The 18,258-nt window shown below is 45.5% G+C and overlaps 1 protein-coding gene and 1 pseudogene across 1 annotated transcript in view; one reads left to right on the top strand and one right to left on the bottom strand.

Annotated features, from left to right (window-relative positions):
- The window catches only part of LOC147905951 (alpha-mannosidase-like), a 263,387-nt gene that overhangs the window by 104,342 nt on the left and 140,787 nt on the right, over window positions 1-18,258 (bottom strand). Inside the window, exons 20-21 of the mRNA XM_087375828.1 lie at window positions 6,319-6,366; window positions 6,067-6,186 (exon numbers count right to left, since the gene is read on the bottom strand). Of these exons, the coding sequence (XP_087231954.1) occupies window positions 6,067-6,186; window positions 6,319-6,366 (168 nt within the window). The remainder of the gene's footprint in view (window positions 1-6,066; window positions 6,187-6,318; window positions 6,367-18,258) is intronic.
- On the top strand, window positions 367-1,116 carry LOC147905952 (uncharacterized; annotated as a pseudogene).

Below are 18,258 nucleotides of genomic sequence, written 5' to 3'. Positions count from 1 at the left end.
TTAGTGAAACCTGCACAGACTCGGTTTTCTTATATGTTTATCGTGTTAGCAAACTTGTTGGATGATAGAGTCTACAATGGATTGCGTCGTATGGTTGTGAGTCATGAGTACTGCAGGAAGAAAGTATCACGCACTGTGAAAGCACAACAGGTGTCTTCCATTGTATTGGGTGCCTCATTATGGCAGGAAGCAGGAGTCATAGTGAAGATATGTGCACCTATTCTAAAGATCCTTCGTTTGGCTGATAGGGAAAGGGCTACCATGGGACTTGTATATGAGCTCATGGTGGAGAAGATATAGACTATAGATGGCATAGACTCCTCCAAGTTGGCTGATGTCAGAGCCTTGTGTGTTAATAGGTGGGATATGATGCACTCTCCTTTACATGCAGCAGCTTTTGTTCTCCATCCTATTTGGAGAGATAAAAATCCAGATGGTGATAAGGAGGTGCATGATGGGATGGATGTCATTGAGCGGTACACAAAGTATGATGTCGAGAGGCAGGGCATCTTAGTTGATGAGTTTGATGTTTACAAGTCCATGTTAGGCACATTTTCTCGGGCAATTGCGAAGGATGATAAGAGGATGCACCAAGGGGTGAAGTGGTGGGAGACATTTGGGGCTCACACTCCAAATTTGCAGCAGTTGGCTATTCGAGTGCTCTCGCAGGGGACATGTGCTTCTCCTTGTGAGAGGAACTGGAGCACGTTCTCTCTTATACATACCAAAAGAAGAAATAGGTTGCTTCCAAAGAATACAGAACAATTAATATACATCCATACTAATTTGCGACGAGTGATCTCAAAAATCAAGGAAAGGGGATTTGAGAAGATAAGAGTGACCTTGGAAATGATCAACAAGGAGAAGGATGATGAGAGGCTGCTTGCTTTGTAAGAGACTACAGAGGGAGAAGAGGCGATTCCAGCCAGACAATCCCCTCTTGTTACAGGAAGGATGAATGTTGCTGCAGCTTCAAGCAGCTCCAGTATTTTGGAGTCCCATGGCGAGGCAGATGAGATTGACTGTGATGAGGATGAGGATGATGAGGAGGAGGAGGAGGATGCCACTGATGCTGATGATGATGAGGATGAGGCACAAGATGAGGATGCACCTTGAGGCTTGAGCCTCATCAGTTGTGATGCATTTCAGTTTTGTTTCCTAGCTGTGGCAGCCTGCAGGGCTGGCAGCCTTTTCAGTTTGTTATATGATGTTTTCTAGCTTGCCTTTGATGTAGTACCTGCAGCCTACAGGGCCCAGGCCTCGTTCACTTTTCTAGTATCTACTACTTGCTACCTTGGATGATTGATCATGATGTTTTGGTGTTTATCACTATGTATCAGATGACGGAATCCAGTCCCTGCACTCTTCCATGAATCATGATTCATGATTCACGACTTTAAAATCAATAAAAGTTTGAAGTTGAAAGTTTTGCAGTTCTCTCTCAAGTAAATGTGTACAATCTATATTTTTCTGAAAATTAGGGTCACGTATGATTCAGCCCCAAGGGCTGAACCATACTCCAATCATACTTCCGTACCCGTATGACGTATGCGTATGGTCACGTATGGAAAAAACTATGGATGGGGATTTTTTGGTTTGCTGACAATTAGTAGAGTCATGGTCCTGTTGCTTTTACTTCTTTCAGAGCTGCACATGCTTCGGTAGAGACATCATGGGAGATTCTAGCTTGTATTGCAGCTTGGCATATTCGGAGAGCCAGATGTACAAAGGCATTGGATGGATTCCAAGTTCACCCCTCTCAAACATTGGCCAGTATTTGGACTGATACTATGCATACCTTGATGGTCATATAGGCGAGTATGCAAGGGTCATCGAGAGCAACCTCTGCTAGGAGGAACACTTTCTTCAGAGTTTGGAGTGGATCTCTTTTCTTCTCTGATTCTGTCTCAGGGTTGACTTGGCATTTTCAGCCTCATCCCTAGTTATTTGCTAGCTCTTTTTGAGCTTTGATTTCTCTCATGTTTATATTGACATAATGTACTTTTGAATTGAGCTTGCTCTGTGGTTTTCATTCATACTTAATAAAAGTATTTTTTTGCCCAAAAAAAAACACCATGTAGAGCTTGGCATGGGGCACTCGAAGCCTTTACTCCACGCTCATATCAGGAATAGCCCCACCTCTCTCATTTCTTGCCCTTCCCTTCCCGCAAGGAGGAGGAACCGTCGAGTATCCCCTCCATCTTCAAGTATTTCCTTCAATTTGCATCTGCAAAGTCTTCATCTTTGACTCTTCTCGGGCCATTTCGATTCGACGTCTTCAGGTTGAGTCTTGTTCTTTGGATGTGGTACCACACCTTCCTTTTGTAGCTGTACATGCCTCTGTGGATACCTCTTGGGAGATACTGGCGAGCATAGCAGCGTGGCATATTTGGAGAGCCAGATGCACAGAGGCAGCATTGGAGGGAACTCAAGTTCATCCCTCGCACACATTGGCTAGTATCTGGACAAACACCATACATACTTTGATGGCCATATAGACGAGTATGCAAGGAGACTCCCATGCAGCCTCAACTAGGAGGGCTTCGTTCTTCAGGGAATGGAAGGATTCTCCTTTCTTCTCTGAGACTCTTACAAGGTTGAGGTGGCACTTTCAGCCTCAGCCTTGGTTGTTTTCCACCTCATTTTGAGGGGTTTATTTATACTCATGGTTTCATGATGTATTCTGCTTTGAGCTTGCTCTTGCGGGTTTTTTCTCTTACTTGATAGAAGTCTCTTTCATGGAAAAAAAAAAAAAAAGAAGTCTTTATGTTTATCAACAAGTGTTGGGAGCATACTGCACTCTCACCTTTGCTTTCCTCTATCGCTTTCAATCATCTTCATCTTATCATTTTGAGAGGCTTTTGAGTGGGCAATGCATAGTGGCCAAAGGCTGGCCATTCTACTCCTGGACTTCGAGAAAGCCTATGACAAGGTAGATTGGGGCTTTCTTAAGGAAACCCTTCTTCATTTCGGATCTACAGATGATTGGATTAGAGGGGGATCTACAGATGATTGGATTAGAGGGGTCTCTACTCTTTATAAATCAGCCCATAGCCAGGTAATTATTGGAGGAGTTAGGTGAGACAAGTTTGGATCTCTAGATCAGTCTGTCAAGGATGTCCTTTAGCCCCCTTTCTTTTCTTGTTTGTGGATGAAGCTATGAGTATCTACATTAGATCTCATGCTTATATTGTTGACCTGAGACTTCCATTGACACAAGAAGATGAGCTATTGGACAGTGAGCTACCAAATGATACGGCAGTTTTTTTGGATGCCACGCCACAGAAGCTCACTTCTTTTAGGATAGCATTGGATTTGTTTTGCATGGCAGCAGAGGCACATATAAACTGGCACAAATCCAATGGCTTTTGGATCAACACTGAGGACACTCCGGACTAAGGGAGCTAATATTGGTTTCACTTGTATTAAAAGGGGTATCTCTGTCAGCTATTTGGGGTGCCAGGTAGGTGTGGGCATCTCTTCTGCACAACAGTTTTCTCCTGTGTTGGAGAGCATAAGGAGGAAAATTCCTTTTTTGGAATTTGGTCAAACTAGACCTTGCATCTAGGGTCGTGGTGGTCAACCAGGTGTTACTGGCTACTGCTTGGTTTGTTTTTTCTTGCTGGTGCCATTCAAGTGTTAGTATCACTCAGCTCAAGAGACCAGTAAGGAACTTTTTGTGGAGTGGACTAGATGGCATGATAGATGCCATAGCCAGGGTGGCTTGGGAGACCCTGATTCTACCCACTTGGGAAGGGGGCCTCAATATCATTGACCTAGACCTGCAGTGTAGGGCATTGCTCTGTAAGATGGTGGTGAGAGGTTTGATGCTTGGACAGGAGCCGTGGAATTGTTTTTTCATATGCAGCATATAGTCTTGTACACCCACCTCGAGAGGAGACTCATAGATTGATGCAGCCATACTGCAATCTCTCCATTGGCTGCCATGATTCTCCTCTTTCCCAATTGGTGGATAGGCATCCCCCCTCGAGGATATGGACTCGCCCTTAATGTCTCCGATAGTGATTTGGCTTCTGCACCCGCACTGACTCCTTGGCGGTGCCATAACTCCTGTGCGGCGTCACCTTCTACACTGCGCAGTGCTATAACTCTTGCATGTGGAGGATAGCATACATGTGCGTACTCTCTGCAAATCCTCAGTCTTGGGAATTGGGACCCGTGATGTCTTTGCCTTGCTTCTCTGCATCACCAAGATCCGTCACCGATGTTACGGTGTTGGTCCTTGGTCTGTACTACACGAAGTCCGGTCATGGTTTGGACCGATTCTGGTCATCATCTTGGACAATGACTGGTCAACAGATGGGAAAATGTTCTTCAAATGCACCCCTATCCTAGAGGTTTTAGCTTCTCCCCACCTGCTTATTTTGCTGATTTTGGATCGTAGGAACACATAGGATGTTGGCTATTAGTCCTTGTATAAAGTCCACGTGGACCTTGGCTTTTGATGATGCATATAAATGCTCTAACAATATTGCAAGTACAGGAGGAGTCTTGATCTCACCCAAACAAGGAGTTGAATTCTGGTATAGTGACCCAGTGCAAGCTAACACTGACAATCAAGCCAAATATTCAGCCTTAATTTCTCAGTCTTAAGCACACACAAGATCAACAAATCAAGCACCCAACTGTTTTGGGGAACTCCCAATTCGGGTGTTAAGAAGGCGGCACCAGGGGGAATCTCACGCATTGATTTTTGCAAGGATTTGAACTATTCAGGACCAAAAACATAGTAATTGTGCATACTCAAATAAACCATTCTTCCCATAGTAATTGTGCATACTCAAATAAACCAATTTGGTGCAACCATAACCGAGTTCCTGGTGTGTCAAGATCAATAGAAATCTTGAAATCCTGGAAAGGGAACATAAAGCCTGCAGCTAACCTTTCTAGTTGTCGTCGTTTGACACTTGCATCTGATTCAGATTCATCAGCCGTTAGACCAGGCAAAGTTGTACGATTGGCATAGCTTTGTGCATACTTCTGCCAATGGGGATGGTTGGCTTTTTCTGCATTATCTTTCCAGCTTCTTCTAGTAGGGAATGCATCATGTTTCCAGCTTCTTCTGCTCTAGAAGGTCCAGACTAAAGATCTGATACTACGACATCAACAGGCTATGCAGTGGTGTCAAAATTTCGACAAGGTAAATAGTCAACATATTCCAAGGGTTTAAAATTGTGGCTAATTTCTTGGCAAAAGAAGCTTGCTTTGTTCCCATCCAACAACCTTGCTAGCCAGGAACCAGTGAGAATCAAGGGGAGAAAAATGCCAAACCGAACACCATTGGAAGAAATCACATAGAACTTGGAAGAAATTGAAGATGTCAAAGTGGACATGCAGGCCGGACACCTCCTTGCTCTAGTTCTAGCTTTGTTGTTTGCTCGCATGAACAAATGTCTGTGCTGATGCGGGCAGAATCCCCAGTAGTAGGAGCTCTTCTTCAACCTCCTCTCTTCTTCCCTCGTTCATCTACATTACCATTTAGAAGAAGGGACAAACATCCATCTCTCAAAATCTTGCAAAATAGAAGGGATTGAGCTTATCCAACGAGAAAGTACAAAAGCAAAAGCCTTTTAGGAGGCAATTTTGCAGATGCTGGGTATTCCAGACAGGAGTTACGGAGACCCTTTTTCTGCATGTCGAATAAAAAGTTGAATTTTCAATTCCATCATTCCTATGTGCTGTTCCAATCTGGCCACAGTTATAACATGATTATTTGTTCCCCTCAAGCCTAAACATCCATCAGTACAGTCTAACTTCTGATTGAGATCTAGCAATATATTGTTTCCTCCTTTGAGTCACTGCAAATGTAAGGGGCTCAAATTCTCAAACTGTAAGGCTCAAGTTGTCAAGACAGATTGATAAATTTGATACAGACCAGCTACATGGACTACGGATGCTTACAGATAAGCACATAAATTCATCACTCAGACTAGCAACAGTAAATATTCAATATATACTTAAATCGCCATTTGTGCTGCCTAGAAATCATATATGACAATCACGATGAGAGCAAAGCTTGCAACTGAGCATAGGATATAGACTCACTCTTTTGATGAAATCCCGGCCATTTGAGTCTGTATAGAACACATCCTTGCTGTTGACATCAGTCACCAAGCGGACAATCACATCTTTTCCAATAGCATCTTCTATAGGAACTGCACCAATCTGTATATTGTATACTTCAAGCCATAAAAAATACTGGGGAATGGAAGGATGCAATGCTTATTGCATTCTAGCAATCTACTCCTTTCAAAACACAAATAAGATAGAAGAATGCAAGCATAAATTTGTCTTTACCACAAACTCCATCTCCGCATAGTCTTTCTCCTTGTACAATCTCGTCACCTAAATCCAATACACAAAAAGTAGCAATCAGGGAAAAAATGTGCTACCAACCTGTCATTTACTTAACCAGTATAGCTTCAAACATTGAACATCCAGAAACTAGGGTTACTTTATCCACCATCATCCCACTTTCTCTACCATCTTAAATTTGCGCTCAAGTGTGTATCCAAGCCTAGAGGCATCTTAACACAGACGAACCACTCTTGAAAATGGATTCAGGAGTGCCCCTCCATACAAAGTAGTATCAAACTTAGAACCTAGAGGGTTCTGTGCAAATGATGTATGAAACAATAGAAGTACATAGTAACCATCAAAATCAACTTAGCTACATTGTAAATATGTAGAAAATTGGGGTCCACAGAAATTACCATGGTTCTCACCAATTTTCTACAGAAATTACCATGGTTCTCACCTAGGAAATGATCTTGAAAGTCGTCAAGAAATCATCAAGAAAATCGTTATCAAACCCATCAAGAAAGTCATCATCGAAGTGGCCTAGAGAGCCATCGGTTTATGTCGGTGACTTCTCACCCATCAAGTCCTTGACCAAGTCTCCCATGAAGTCCTCCACAATGTCACTAACTAGTAACCAAAAGATTGCCCACTGAGTCCCTAAAGTCACGGAAAAAGTCACTATGAAGTCACCCCAGAAGTCAACCAGAAAAGTCACCTGGTCACCCATGAAGTCATCTAATGAAATCATGTTTGGTCCATCGTATGGATCATTTGGCCAAGCCTCCCTTTTCTAGGCCATGCCTATGCCGACTTGCTTTGTGCAAGGAGGAAAAAATTGTGACAAACGCATCAGCTCTAGTTTAGGAGGCACCTACAAAGCAAGTGCAAGGCTTCAACAAGATCATACAAGTTGCATCAATCTTTTCCCCACATTCTGGTCAAGCAGCTCATGCTACGCGTGCTCTTGACACATTGCCTCCTTGTCATCATTGATCCATTGTCCACCTCCTATACAGCTCCCTCCCACCTTTCTTCCCCTCTATTCAATTCTTGCCACTCACACACCCAGCACAACGTCAGCCTCATCGCAGCCCTTTTTTGCCTCTTTCACAAAGCCTCACTAAAAGGAAGAAGAGAACTTAAAAGAGTGCACAATGAAAGCTACCAGTGCTTCCACAACTCAGACACCAAAAGTGACAATACAAAGGCATTAGCACTCATATATGAACCCAAAACTAACCCTAAAGAGATGATGATGTGGAATAATGACATGTCACAACAAATCATATAAGACAGCTTACCTTAATTAGGCTGAGAATTACTAAGCAACAATTCATATAAGACAGCTTACCTCAATTAGGGTAAGAATTACTAAGCACCAATTCATGGGTTGACCCTACTATGATCAACCTACATGACCATTCATTGAAATATCCTTAAACGGCCCCCTCCATGGAAGGGATGAAATACCCAAGAAACCAGTATTGGTTGTTCCTATCAAGCGATGATATGCGAGCAATCCTAGTGAGAATACTATGGAATGGAGCATCGATCATCATAGTCACCCGCCCAATCAGATTCTATGACCTATGGAGAGATGTTTTAGTGGGAGATTTGGAGAAACTTCTAAGCCCTTGCACGCTTTGTGATCTTGTGAAATACTTGGGTCTGGTGCATATAGAATTTCTCACAGAAATCTAAACGTGGAGGGAGACTTTTGGAGCAAATCCCTCATGTCTATAGCGCTTACATCCCTCAGAGTCTATCCAGCATTGCCTTAAGAATGCAAACAGGCCAGCAATATTTGGGCTAAGATTGCAGGGCTATGAGTAGATTCATCCCTTCAACTTTATACCTTACTTGAGGTTCGGTATCCAGAATGTTCTTGATTGGGCCTCATGTACTTCTTGAAAGCATGAACTCATCTTGGGCTATAAAGGTCCACCTTCATATTATTACTTTCTGTCTAATATGTGCAGTTCCTATATCTCGAATTCCAAGCCCCCGAGCTCCTTTGAATACAAACTGGGAGATAATTGGTCGTCTACCTCTAGATGTGCCAGGAACTAATACTCACAGAGGTATTAGACAGCGTACATCTCATCCCTTTTAGACCCTTTGCTGCATCTTGATGGATATTGTGCACACATTGATGGCTACTTGGTCAAGGATCCAGGGCTCTTTCTAGATCACCAACTGTTATGTCCACGTATGGACATGACATGGCTAGTGTTAACCTATGGCATTCTGTTCTAACCTTGTGTCTAGGGGAGCTCTGATATGTTCTGGAGGTGATACCGGAGACCAAAGGCCACTGGTGTGAGATGCAAGGAGCACATAATACTTGCAACTGTGGGTGTTGATGCGAAACTACCAGCAACTTCATTGAAAGTGACGGTGCAATGGATCGCAAGGTGATGGTGACAACTAGGAAATGAGTGCAGAGGGGATTGTGGTTCCAGTGATAGTGCAAGCGTGAAACAGAAGAGGAAGAAGAGATGGAATGGAAAACACTCAAAGGTCAATACTCATGCTGGTGGAGGCGACAACAAGGATGTGCATACTAGAGTGAAATCGGACGAGAATCCATCTCACAGCCCCCCTCCACATCACCTCTGCAGTCCTCATTTCTTGATCGGGTTCCGAAGCCATAATGTTTCCATAGAAACTCCTTCTCTCCTCTGGTTGATATTGGTAAGGAATGAAGGTGCATGGTGGAGAGGGAGAGAGAGAGAGGGTAGGCTAGTGAGACAGATAATAATACTCAAAGAGAGACATAATGAAATGGAAATGAAATAGCAAGAGCAATGAAAAAAATGAAAGTACTCACATGTAGACCAAAGAGCTTGTAGGCTTGATACTTGATTGATTTGACACTAGACAAGTACAACTCCTATATAGAGCACACACACACATATGAACACCAATGCATATGGAATAACTCCCAATGTGACAGTGGCATCCATAGGACACAATAGACTAGAACTCACAATAGAACACACCAAACTGACTCATCTTGACTCCATTTCCTAACAAGGAGGAGATTATGCCTTCTTCGATTGGTAACGTGGTTCTTGGTGTTCATGTTGATAGTGTATCACCATCCACAAGTGTGGGAGTGCTTTCCCTTGTGGAGATTTCCCTCCTCTGCAGCAGCAACATTATGGTAGGACACCTTATGTGTAGGAGGGAATTATTTTCCGCTACCAGTTGAGGTAAGGTCTTTCACTCATCTTCATCACGGCGATGAAGATTGTCACCTGGAACGTTCAACGCCTCGATGGTGTGCCTCATCACCACCGAAGGCAGTTGATTCATAATCATCTTAATCAAGGTGTTATTGGGAGTCCTATTGCTATACTCTTTATTCATGAACACAATCTAGATGCTAGTGATTGTACAAAGTTCAGTAAATTCCTCTCTGGTCATACATTTTGGTTTTTGGCTTTGGGCACCAAAGAAGGAACATGCATTTCAGTTTTAGATTCTGTTCTTCCTTTAGTGGTTGGCCACGGTATACTCTCACCCAAATTGTCCAACCAAATCAGCTGGTTCGTCATTTGGGTTATCCTCTTGGTTGGAAGATCACTCGTTGACAACAATTTGATTGGGTTTTGGCAAAACTGAAAAAGAAACTTAAATACTAGAAACTTGACGCATGGCCTTTGAATGTCAAGCTATGAATTGTTCAATCAAATTTTATGGCATACATTCAATTTTATTTTTATTTTTTTCAAGAAAATTACTTCATTAAGTATGAATGAAAACCGCGAGAGCAAGCTCAAATGCGGGAACACATCATGCATAGGAAAAAAACAGCTGAAAAGGAGCTAATAAAAAACCAAGGCGAAGGCTGAAAATGCCACCTCAACCCTAAGGGAGACTCAGAGAAGAAAGGAACTCTCCTGGTAGTGGTTGATACCTGCATGCTCGCCTAGATGGCCATCAGAGTGTGTACTATGTTGATCCAAATACTGGCCATAGCCTGAGAGAGATGAACCTGGGTATCCTCCATCACCTCTGTACACCTAGCTCTCCAAATATGCCAAGCTGCAATGCTAGCGAGAATCTCCCATGATGTGTCAACTAAGGCATGAGCAGCTCTGAAACGAGTGAAGGGAACATCCTGAAGGGAACAAGACTCCACTGAGTGTCTCCGTACAATGAGAGTTGGATCTGGATCATGTCCCACGAAGAACACCTGAGGGCCAGTAAGAGATAACCATGCTACTGAACCCAAGGTCATATAGAAAGGTGCAATATCAAAGATGCTGAAAATCCTAGCAACACCTTTCCAAATCGTCCTCGCCTGTCTGCACTCCCAAAGGCAATGCAGTACTGACTCGACTGCTATGTGGCAAAGAGGACAAGTAGGGTCAGCCCCAAACTTGGATCTCCACAGGTTCACTGCAATCCCTCCATGAATAGAAAGCCAAAAGAAAAGAGTGATCTTTCTATTCATGAGGGATTTCCACAGCCTATGCCAAAAGTTTTTCCGCACAACTGCAGAAATCTGAAAACTATCCCAATGAGGGGCTCTGGAGAACCTCCAACCTCTACTGTTGAGCTGAAAACTCCGTGCATTTCTGACTGTATAACAAAAGAAGGGGATGCTCTTCTCTTGGTGCCCCTCATCAATCCTATCCCCTGGGTCCCACTGCAGGAACCTAATAGGGGAACCACTGTATAACCAGAGTCTCCAAGACCCCAGCGAAGGGAGAAGAGGATCGGGGTCAAGATACCACTATGAGTCCGTGCCCCATTCCATGAAATTTGCAATCGTGACACGCTAACATGCAACCTCCAAAAGAATATCATCAGAAGATCTGGTAAGTTTGCCTTCTGACTGAACAATCAAAGACTAGGGTATCCTCATGTGCATCCCACAGGGCAAGAACCTGAAAAGGAATGCTTGTCCCTGTGAGAATGCTCCCCACCAAGTGGACTCTGTGATGGGCATGTCATCTGTGTCTATCCGCTCTGTCGGAACGGCTGCCTCTATCTGCTGTATCCTGACTGCACTCCCTCTGAGGTGGCCAACTACTAAGAGTCTCTGATCCTCTGGAAGTCTCCTAAAGGCCTGCCAGGCACCTATTGAAGAAGCAGGTCCCCTCTCCCATCTAGACCACTGCATATAGTGTGACACTCCAAGTGGCCTGCCATGGTCATCCAATATTGAGTCATTCCACATGACTGGCTTCCTGTGAATTAATTCATGAGAGGTGGGTGGAACTACATGAAGAGTGTTTCTGAAGCTGCCCCAAGCTTTCAGAATAGCAGCCATGAGAGGGGAAGGGGGAGATTTAAGATGGACTGAAGTAAAGATCCATCTGATGATGTCCATCCAATCTCCCCCATGAGATGGAGTACAAGAATGAATGCTGCGTGAGAAAAAATCTTTCCAGGGTTCCTATCCAGCATCAATCCACGTGGTACAAACTTGCAGATCAAGGCCATACACTGCAAGTTCGGGTCAATAATATTGAGACCTCCTTCTCCTGTGGGGAGAATGAGGGTCTCCTAAGCCACCATGGCTACAACATTTGAGTTGCCATCTAAGCCACTCCATAGGAAGTTCCTGATAGGTCTCATTAGCAGAGCAATACAACCTCTAGATCTGCACCAACATGAGCAAACAAACCACGCAGTGGCCAATAAGACCTGGTTCACAACTACAACTCAGGATGCAAGGTCAAGTCTGGGTGAACTCCAAAAGATGAGTTTCCTCCCGATACTCTCCAACACGGGAGCGAACTACTGTGCCAGAGAGATGCCCACCCCAACCTGGCATCCCAGATACCTGTCGGAAACTCCCCTCTGAATCCAAGTGAACCCTATGTCAATCCCCCAGACTGGAGTGTCCTCATCACTGATCCAAAAACAATTGGATTTGTTCCAATTTATGTGTGCACCTGCCGCAATGTAAAACAAATCCAATGCTATCCTGAATGAATTCAGTGCTAGGTCTCATGAGCTAAGCGATACAACCTCTAGACCTGCACCAATTAGAGAAAACGAACCAGGCAGTGGCCAATAATACCTGGTTCACAGTCACACTTCTGGATGCAAGGTCAAGTATGGCAGAACTCCAAAGATGAGTTTCCTCCTGATACTTTCCAACACGGGAGCAAACTGCTGTGTTGGAGAGATGTCCATCCCAACTTGGCATCCCAGATATATGACGGAAACACCCCTTTGAATCCAAGTGAGCCCTATTTCATTCCCCCAGTCTAGAGTGTCCTCATCACTGATCCAAAAGCCATTGGATTTGTTCCAATTAATGTATGCACCTGCCGCAATGCCAAACAAATCCAACGCCGTCTTGAATGAATTCAGTGTCTGTGGAGTGGCATCCAAAAAAACAGCCGTATCATCTGCCAACTCACTGTCCAAGAGCTCATCCTCCTGCCTCAATTGAAGTCTGACTCCTAGAATATCAGCTTGAGCTCTAATGTAATAGCTTACAGCTTCAGCCACAAATAAGAACAGAAAGGGAGCTAGAGGGCATCCTTGGTAGACTGATCTAGTAATCTCAAACCTGTCCCCCTTGACTCCACCAATAAGAACCTAGTTGTGGGCTCATCTGTAGAGGGCTGACACCCCTCTAATCCATGCAAGTAAGTGTGTCCTCCATAAAGCCCGAGTCTACCCTGTCATAAGCTTTCTCAAAGTCTAGGAGTAGAAAAGCCAGCCTGTGGCCATTATGCATGGCCCAGTCAAAAGCTTCCCAAAATGAGAAGATGTTGTCAAAGATACTCCTCTCTTCTCACATCAGTGGCCCTTGGCCTCCAGTAATACCTCCAGAAGTGATCGGACCATCCCTCATATAGTTTATGGCAATCACAATGGGACACTGCTGGTGTTGAACAGCAAATAGTGAAGTGGTGTTTTAGGGCCTTAAGAGAGAGATCTTATGCCAAGCAGTTCTGACACCCTTTAGGGAGCAAGTGAGAGAGAGAGAGGGTACTTGAGAAGAGTGGAGAGAAGGCTCCCTATAGATCAAACACGGTATAAGGAGCATTACCTGCGACGGAAGTTGGAGAAGTCGTCCAGCAGACCACAAAGTGAACCCATCGGCATAGTCGTGCCAGAGCAAGCAAGTTGATCGAAGCTCTCATTGACTTGGACCGGCAAGATCCGTGGTGGTCAAATCGGGACTCTAAAGGGAAACAAGAGGTGCAAAGCAGCAAAACAAGTGAATGAAGAAGGAACTAAGGACGAGGGTTCATCCGAAGCTCGTATAGTTCAAGACAACATCTTCTCCCCTCTCGCATTTATGTCTTCATCAACAACATCATCTATGGGGTTGGCCACTGTGTCAGCATCCAACTCCACAAAACAGACTGGTTAAGGTGCCATGCCATCTCTTATGCACAACCCCGGTTTCATCCCTAGTCTAGCCTCTACATCCATGGCACCTCTTCATTCTCATTTCGCTCCTGTGTCTCTACCTTCCATGAATGTTTTACCTCCTCTTTCCGCTCAATTAACTTTTTCACTATCTCTGTCCTTCCCTGCTTACCCATCATTCATAGCTTCCACTCTGTCACATCTGTTGCATTGTCTTTTCCACACTCTCTATCCTTCCCTACTTACCAATTGAAGGGGCATGGTGGAGAGGGAGAGAGAGAGAGGGTAGGCTAGGGGGGGAGATAATAATGCTCAAAGAGAGACATAATGAAATGGAAATGAAATAGCAAGAGCAATGAAAAAAATGAAAGTATTCACATGTAGACCAAAGAGCTTGTAGCTTGATACTTGATTGATTTGACACTAGACAAATACAGCTCTTATATAAGAGCGCACACACACATATGAACACCTATGCATATGGGATAACTCCCAATGTGACACGTGGCATCCATAGGACAAACTAAACTAGAATTCACACTAGAACATACTAGAATACACCAAACTGACTCAACTTGGCTTCATATTCTAACACCCATCATTCATAGCCTCCACTCTGTCACATCCTCTCTCAACTCCTCTTCCATCATCATTGACTTCCCCACCTTCTACATTCTCCTCCCTTAGATTTGTGTCCATGGTGCCTTTAGCGCCTTGCGTACCACCCTGTTTTTCATCCCCTATGTTCTCCCAGTCTACATTGGCATCCTTTAGCACTCTCACCTTCTACTATAGCAGTAGTAGTACCTTCAGCACCAGCACCATCATCCATGGCTACATCAGTAGTAACCAACCATTGTGGCCTTTATCAAAGCTCCTTGTCTCACCCTTGACCTCACAACCATATGGCCCTATGGCGCCGAGCCTTACTGATGCTCAATTGGGAGGTCCTTTGATGGTTGTAACTACTTCAGGTCCCAATTGGGCAAAGGTGTTGTCTCAGCCATGGTAGTTCCGAGTTCCACGGAGAAAGGGAGACATCTTGAACTACTAAACAAAGCCCACGTGAAAACACAGAAGTTCAAGGGCCACCTCCATGATGCTGAAGCTCGTGTCCAAAAATTCCTCAAAGCATGGAAGTCCAAAGGTGTGGAGAACAAGAATGATTTTCTCCATAACTTTCCTTAGCTCTTCATATCTTTCCTTCATCTTTGGAGGATGCAACACAAGACGTGTGGTACAGTCAATTTTCCCCTAATCACTTCAAACTTGGGCAGACCTAAGCGATTGTTCCAGAGTTGTCCACAGACACGGACACTATGAAGCCAGAGGAGAACATTTATGAAATGTACACGTGAATGAGGTCTTGGCGGCGAAGATGTACATGCCACCTAATGATCTTGTCATGAAAGAGTGGTTCTTCAAGGTCTTACCTCGGAGGCTGTGGAGGTCCAGGCAGAGGGGAACTAAGCTAAGGCGACCTATCATGTGCTATAGATGTGGTGAGTATGGCCACTACCAAGATGATTGTACACAACCGTTTGGGGGGCCATCTTGTACGCAATACGATACCAATGACCACTACACGAGATTGTCCTAATGGCATAGTGGAGCCATCATCTCAAGTCAACATGATTGATGTAGTGGCAGGGGAGGAAGACAGCCCCCATCTAATTAGGCTGTGCTGGGAGCTATTACAAGGTCGCAAACAAAAGGTGACACTTCTGCCGGCAAATTAGAGGCCTCATCATCGACTAGTACTCCCTTGTTACCACAAGTGCATCCTCGCCGACGTCTTCAACGAAGTCGTCCCCTCCCTTGACAACGAACAATGTGGCCCCAAAAATATCAGCCATGTCTTCTCCTATTGGTGGATCTGATTGAATCTCAACGGGCACAGAACCAACAAGACTCGTCACTACCTCTAAAAGTGCTCCGTCGTCACATGACCAATCTATGCCCTCCTAGTACTAGTAGAATGACATAAGGATGCAGTTCCAATTCCACTTCCAGACACAGTGGGCCATGAGGGGTCAAGAGGCAATCATTGCTCAGTGTACACTACCCTCACATGTGAGCAAAGTACTAGACTCATAGTGGAAATAAATGGACTACAGCTTTAGGATGCCTTCTTTGATGGTGGGGCAGCAATGAACATTATGCCCAAAGGACAATGCTGGAACTTGGCTTGAAACTAACAAGTGATGTCCACTTTGAAGTACGCATGGATGACGAGCATGGAGTAAGGCCGCTGGGAGCGATCAAAGATGTCCACCTGAAGATTGGTGGGGTCACATTCATGTCCAACTTTGTGGTCATGGACATGACCAAAGATGAACAAACCTACCCTCTAATTCTAGGCTGGCCGTGATTGAGGTCTACTAAGGCCATTCAAGATTGGCAGTGATCAAGCGCGCTTGCCCTTAGGGTCGACATCATTGGAGATTGACATGATCACAGGAACAACTCAACACCGCCTAGTTGAACTGTAGGAAGGGGAGGAAGATTATGAAGAAGACGTAGGCGTTAAGAAGGAGTGTTGGGCTCTTGGCGATTGGCCCCAAAGAGCCTAGTAGTTGGCCTATGTTGAGGATTCCCCTTGCAGGAGGAAAACTATGAGACAAAAACACTCGAGGACCAGGAGAGCTTGCTAGAACAGGCTGACCCTAATGAGCAAGAAGTTGTTATCTTGGATTAGATGGGTGCCTTGGGATCCTTGTCAGCCAACATGGTGGAGTTATGTCCCTCCAATGACTTTGATGCTAATGATCCTGTCAATAGTACCATGGTCCCAAAAAACACCCATGTCACAACCTTTGGTCTCTGCAAAACAATCTCCACGTGTATCAACAGGTGGTGTCTAGACATCCCAGAGAAGAAAATGATGATGTCAACCATGTGACTTTGGACCAACGAGTTGACGAGGTCAACTGTGTGACTCAAGCACATGACCAGGCCATGGAGACACACATGCATAGCTTCCACCAGACAAAGGGCCATCCAAGCACCAATGCATACGAGAATGATGATTCTGATTGCCTTCACACAAAAGACAAGGCCATCTAGCACCTGTTGACGGAGAGGAGGCTCATCTAGTGACCGATAATGGAGAGGACACTTGGGATCCTGAAGAGGAGGATGATCATTGAAGGCACATGGTGGAGAGGGAGAGAGAGAGAGGGTAGGCTAGGGAGAGAGATAATGATACTCAAAAAGAGACATAATGAAATGACAGAAAAAGTGCCAAGCAGGGGCTGCTGCTCCTCCCCACGGCTGCCCCATCGGCTGCTCCCTAGCTCTCCCCTACCTCTAGCCTCCACCCTCAGCCTTCCCCTTCGCTACCTTCCCCCTTCGACAGACTCTCTCCAGCGGCCAGCTCCCCCTCCTCGCCAGCCTGCTCCTCCCTCTCACGCTGTCCCTCCTCTCCCCGCCGGCGTGCCTCCCCTCGCCCGGCCTGCTCCTCCCTCCCCTGCTAGCCATCTCTTCACTCCGTCCCTCTCCTCCCTCCCCCGCAGGCCCTCTCCTCCCCTGCCACACCTCCCCCCCCCCCCCCCCCCGCGGCACTTCTGCCTCCCTCGCCGGTCTCCTCCCCCCCCTACACCCCTTGCCTAGCTCCTTCTCCTCTCCCTCCTTGCCTAGCCCCTCATCCTCTCTACTACTACCTCCTAGCCTAGCCACTCTCCCCCTCCTCCTCTCTACTCCTACCCCATCCTAGCCTCTCTTCTCATCCTCTCTCTACTCCTACCCTCTATCCTAGCCTCTCCCCCCCTCCCACCTCTTCTCTCCTACCCCTAGTCCTCTCCTCTCTCCCCCTCCCTTAGCATCCTTCATCCCCTTCTCTCCCTTCAGCCTTCACCCTCTCCTCAGACACAACATTTTTAATCGGACGGAGCTCAACGATGTTCGAGAACTCGTTCCCACCTCGATTGACGATGGCTCCGCCTTCAGCCAATCCTCGCCCGCTTCCTCCGGCCACGAAAACCATCATTTTCTCAAAAGACGAGCTGCAACAACTCAAAAAAGATACAGAGCAGGAGAGCTCGACATCGCTCTTTACTCGCATCCATGGGTCCCACCCTTCTAGGTTACAGTCCAAGAACTGGATGCTCGCTGCTCTACTTGGAGACCTCGCAGGGGACCTCACAGATGTTCGTCTGCTTGGGCGAGGTTTCTTCCAGATTGTTTTTGACTCCTCAAAGGTAGCAGGTACAGTGCTTCACGCCAAGCCATTAGCACTGAGCTCCAGGAGGCTTTTTTTGACCCCTTTCTCATTGGGGTTTGATCGTGTTGAGGAGGACAGCCGAACGACATCACTCTTCATCAGATTTATGCCCTTCCTTAGGTGTACTATCGACTTTTACATTCCATTGGAGCCGCCTTTGGGGTGGTCACCGACTTCCCCCCTCTCCCTGAGATGCCTTCCACAGTAGCACAGGCAGTCAGGTCCGATGGGGTACCGCGTGTTAGGGTCATTGTCCCCAACCCTAACATATCGGATGACCACATTTTGCTTCAGCGTCGAGATGGCTCCTTCTTAAGACAGAGAGTCGAGATTGCACGGAGACAGGATCAGTGTAGGATTTGCAG

Source organism: Dipteris shenzhenensis, chromosome 1 (genome assembly GCF_047967505.1).
Source record: "Dipteris shenzhenensis isolate YYH24624 ecotype China chromosome 1, Dip_SZ_1.0, whole genome shotgun sequence".
Lineage (NCBI taxonomy): Eukaryota > Viridiplantae > Streptophyta > Polypodiopsida > Gleicheniales > Dipteridaceae > Dipteris > Dipteris shenzhenensis.
The sequence above is the reverse complement of the archived record's forward strand: the minus strand, read 5'-3'. Positions and strand labels throughout refer to the sequence as shown.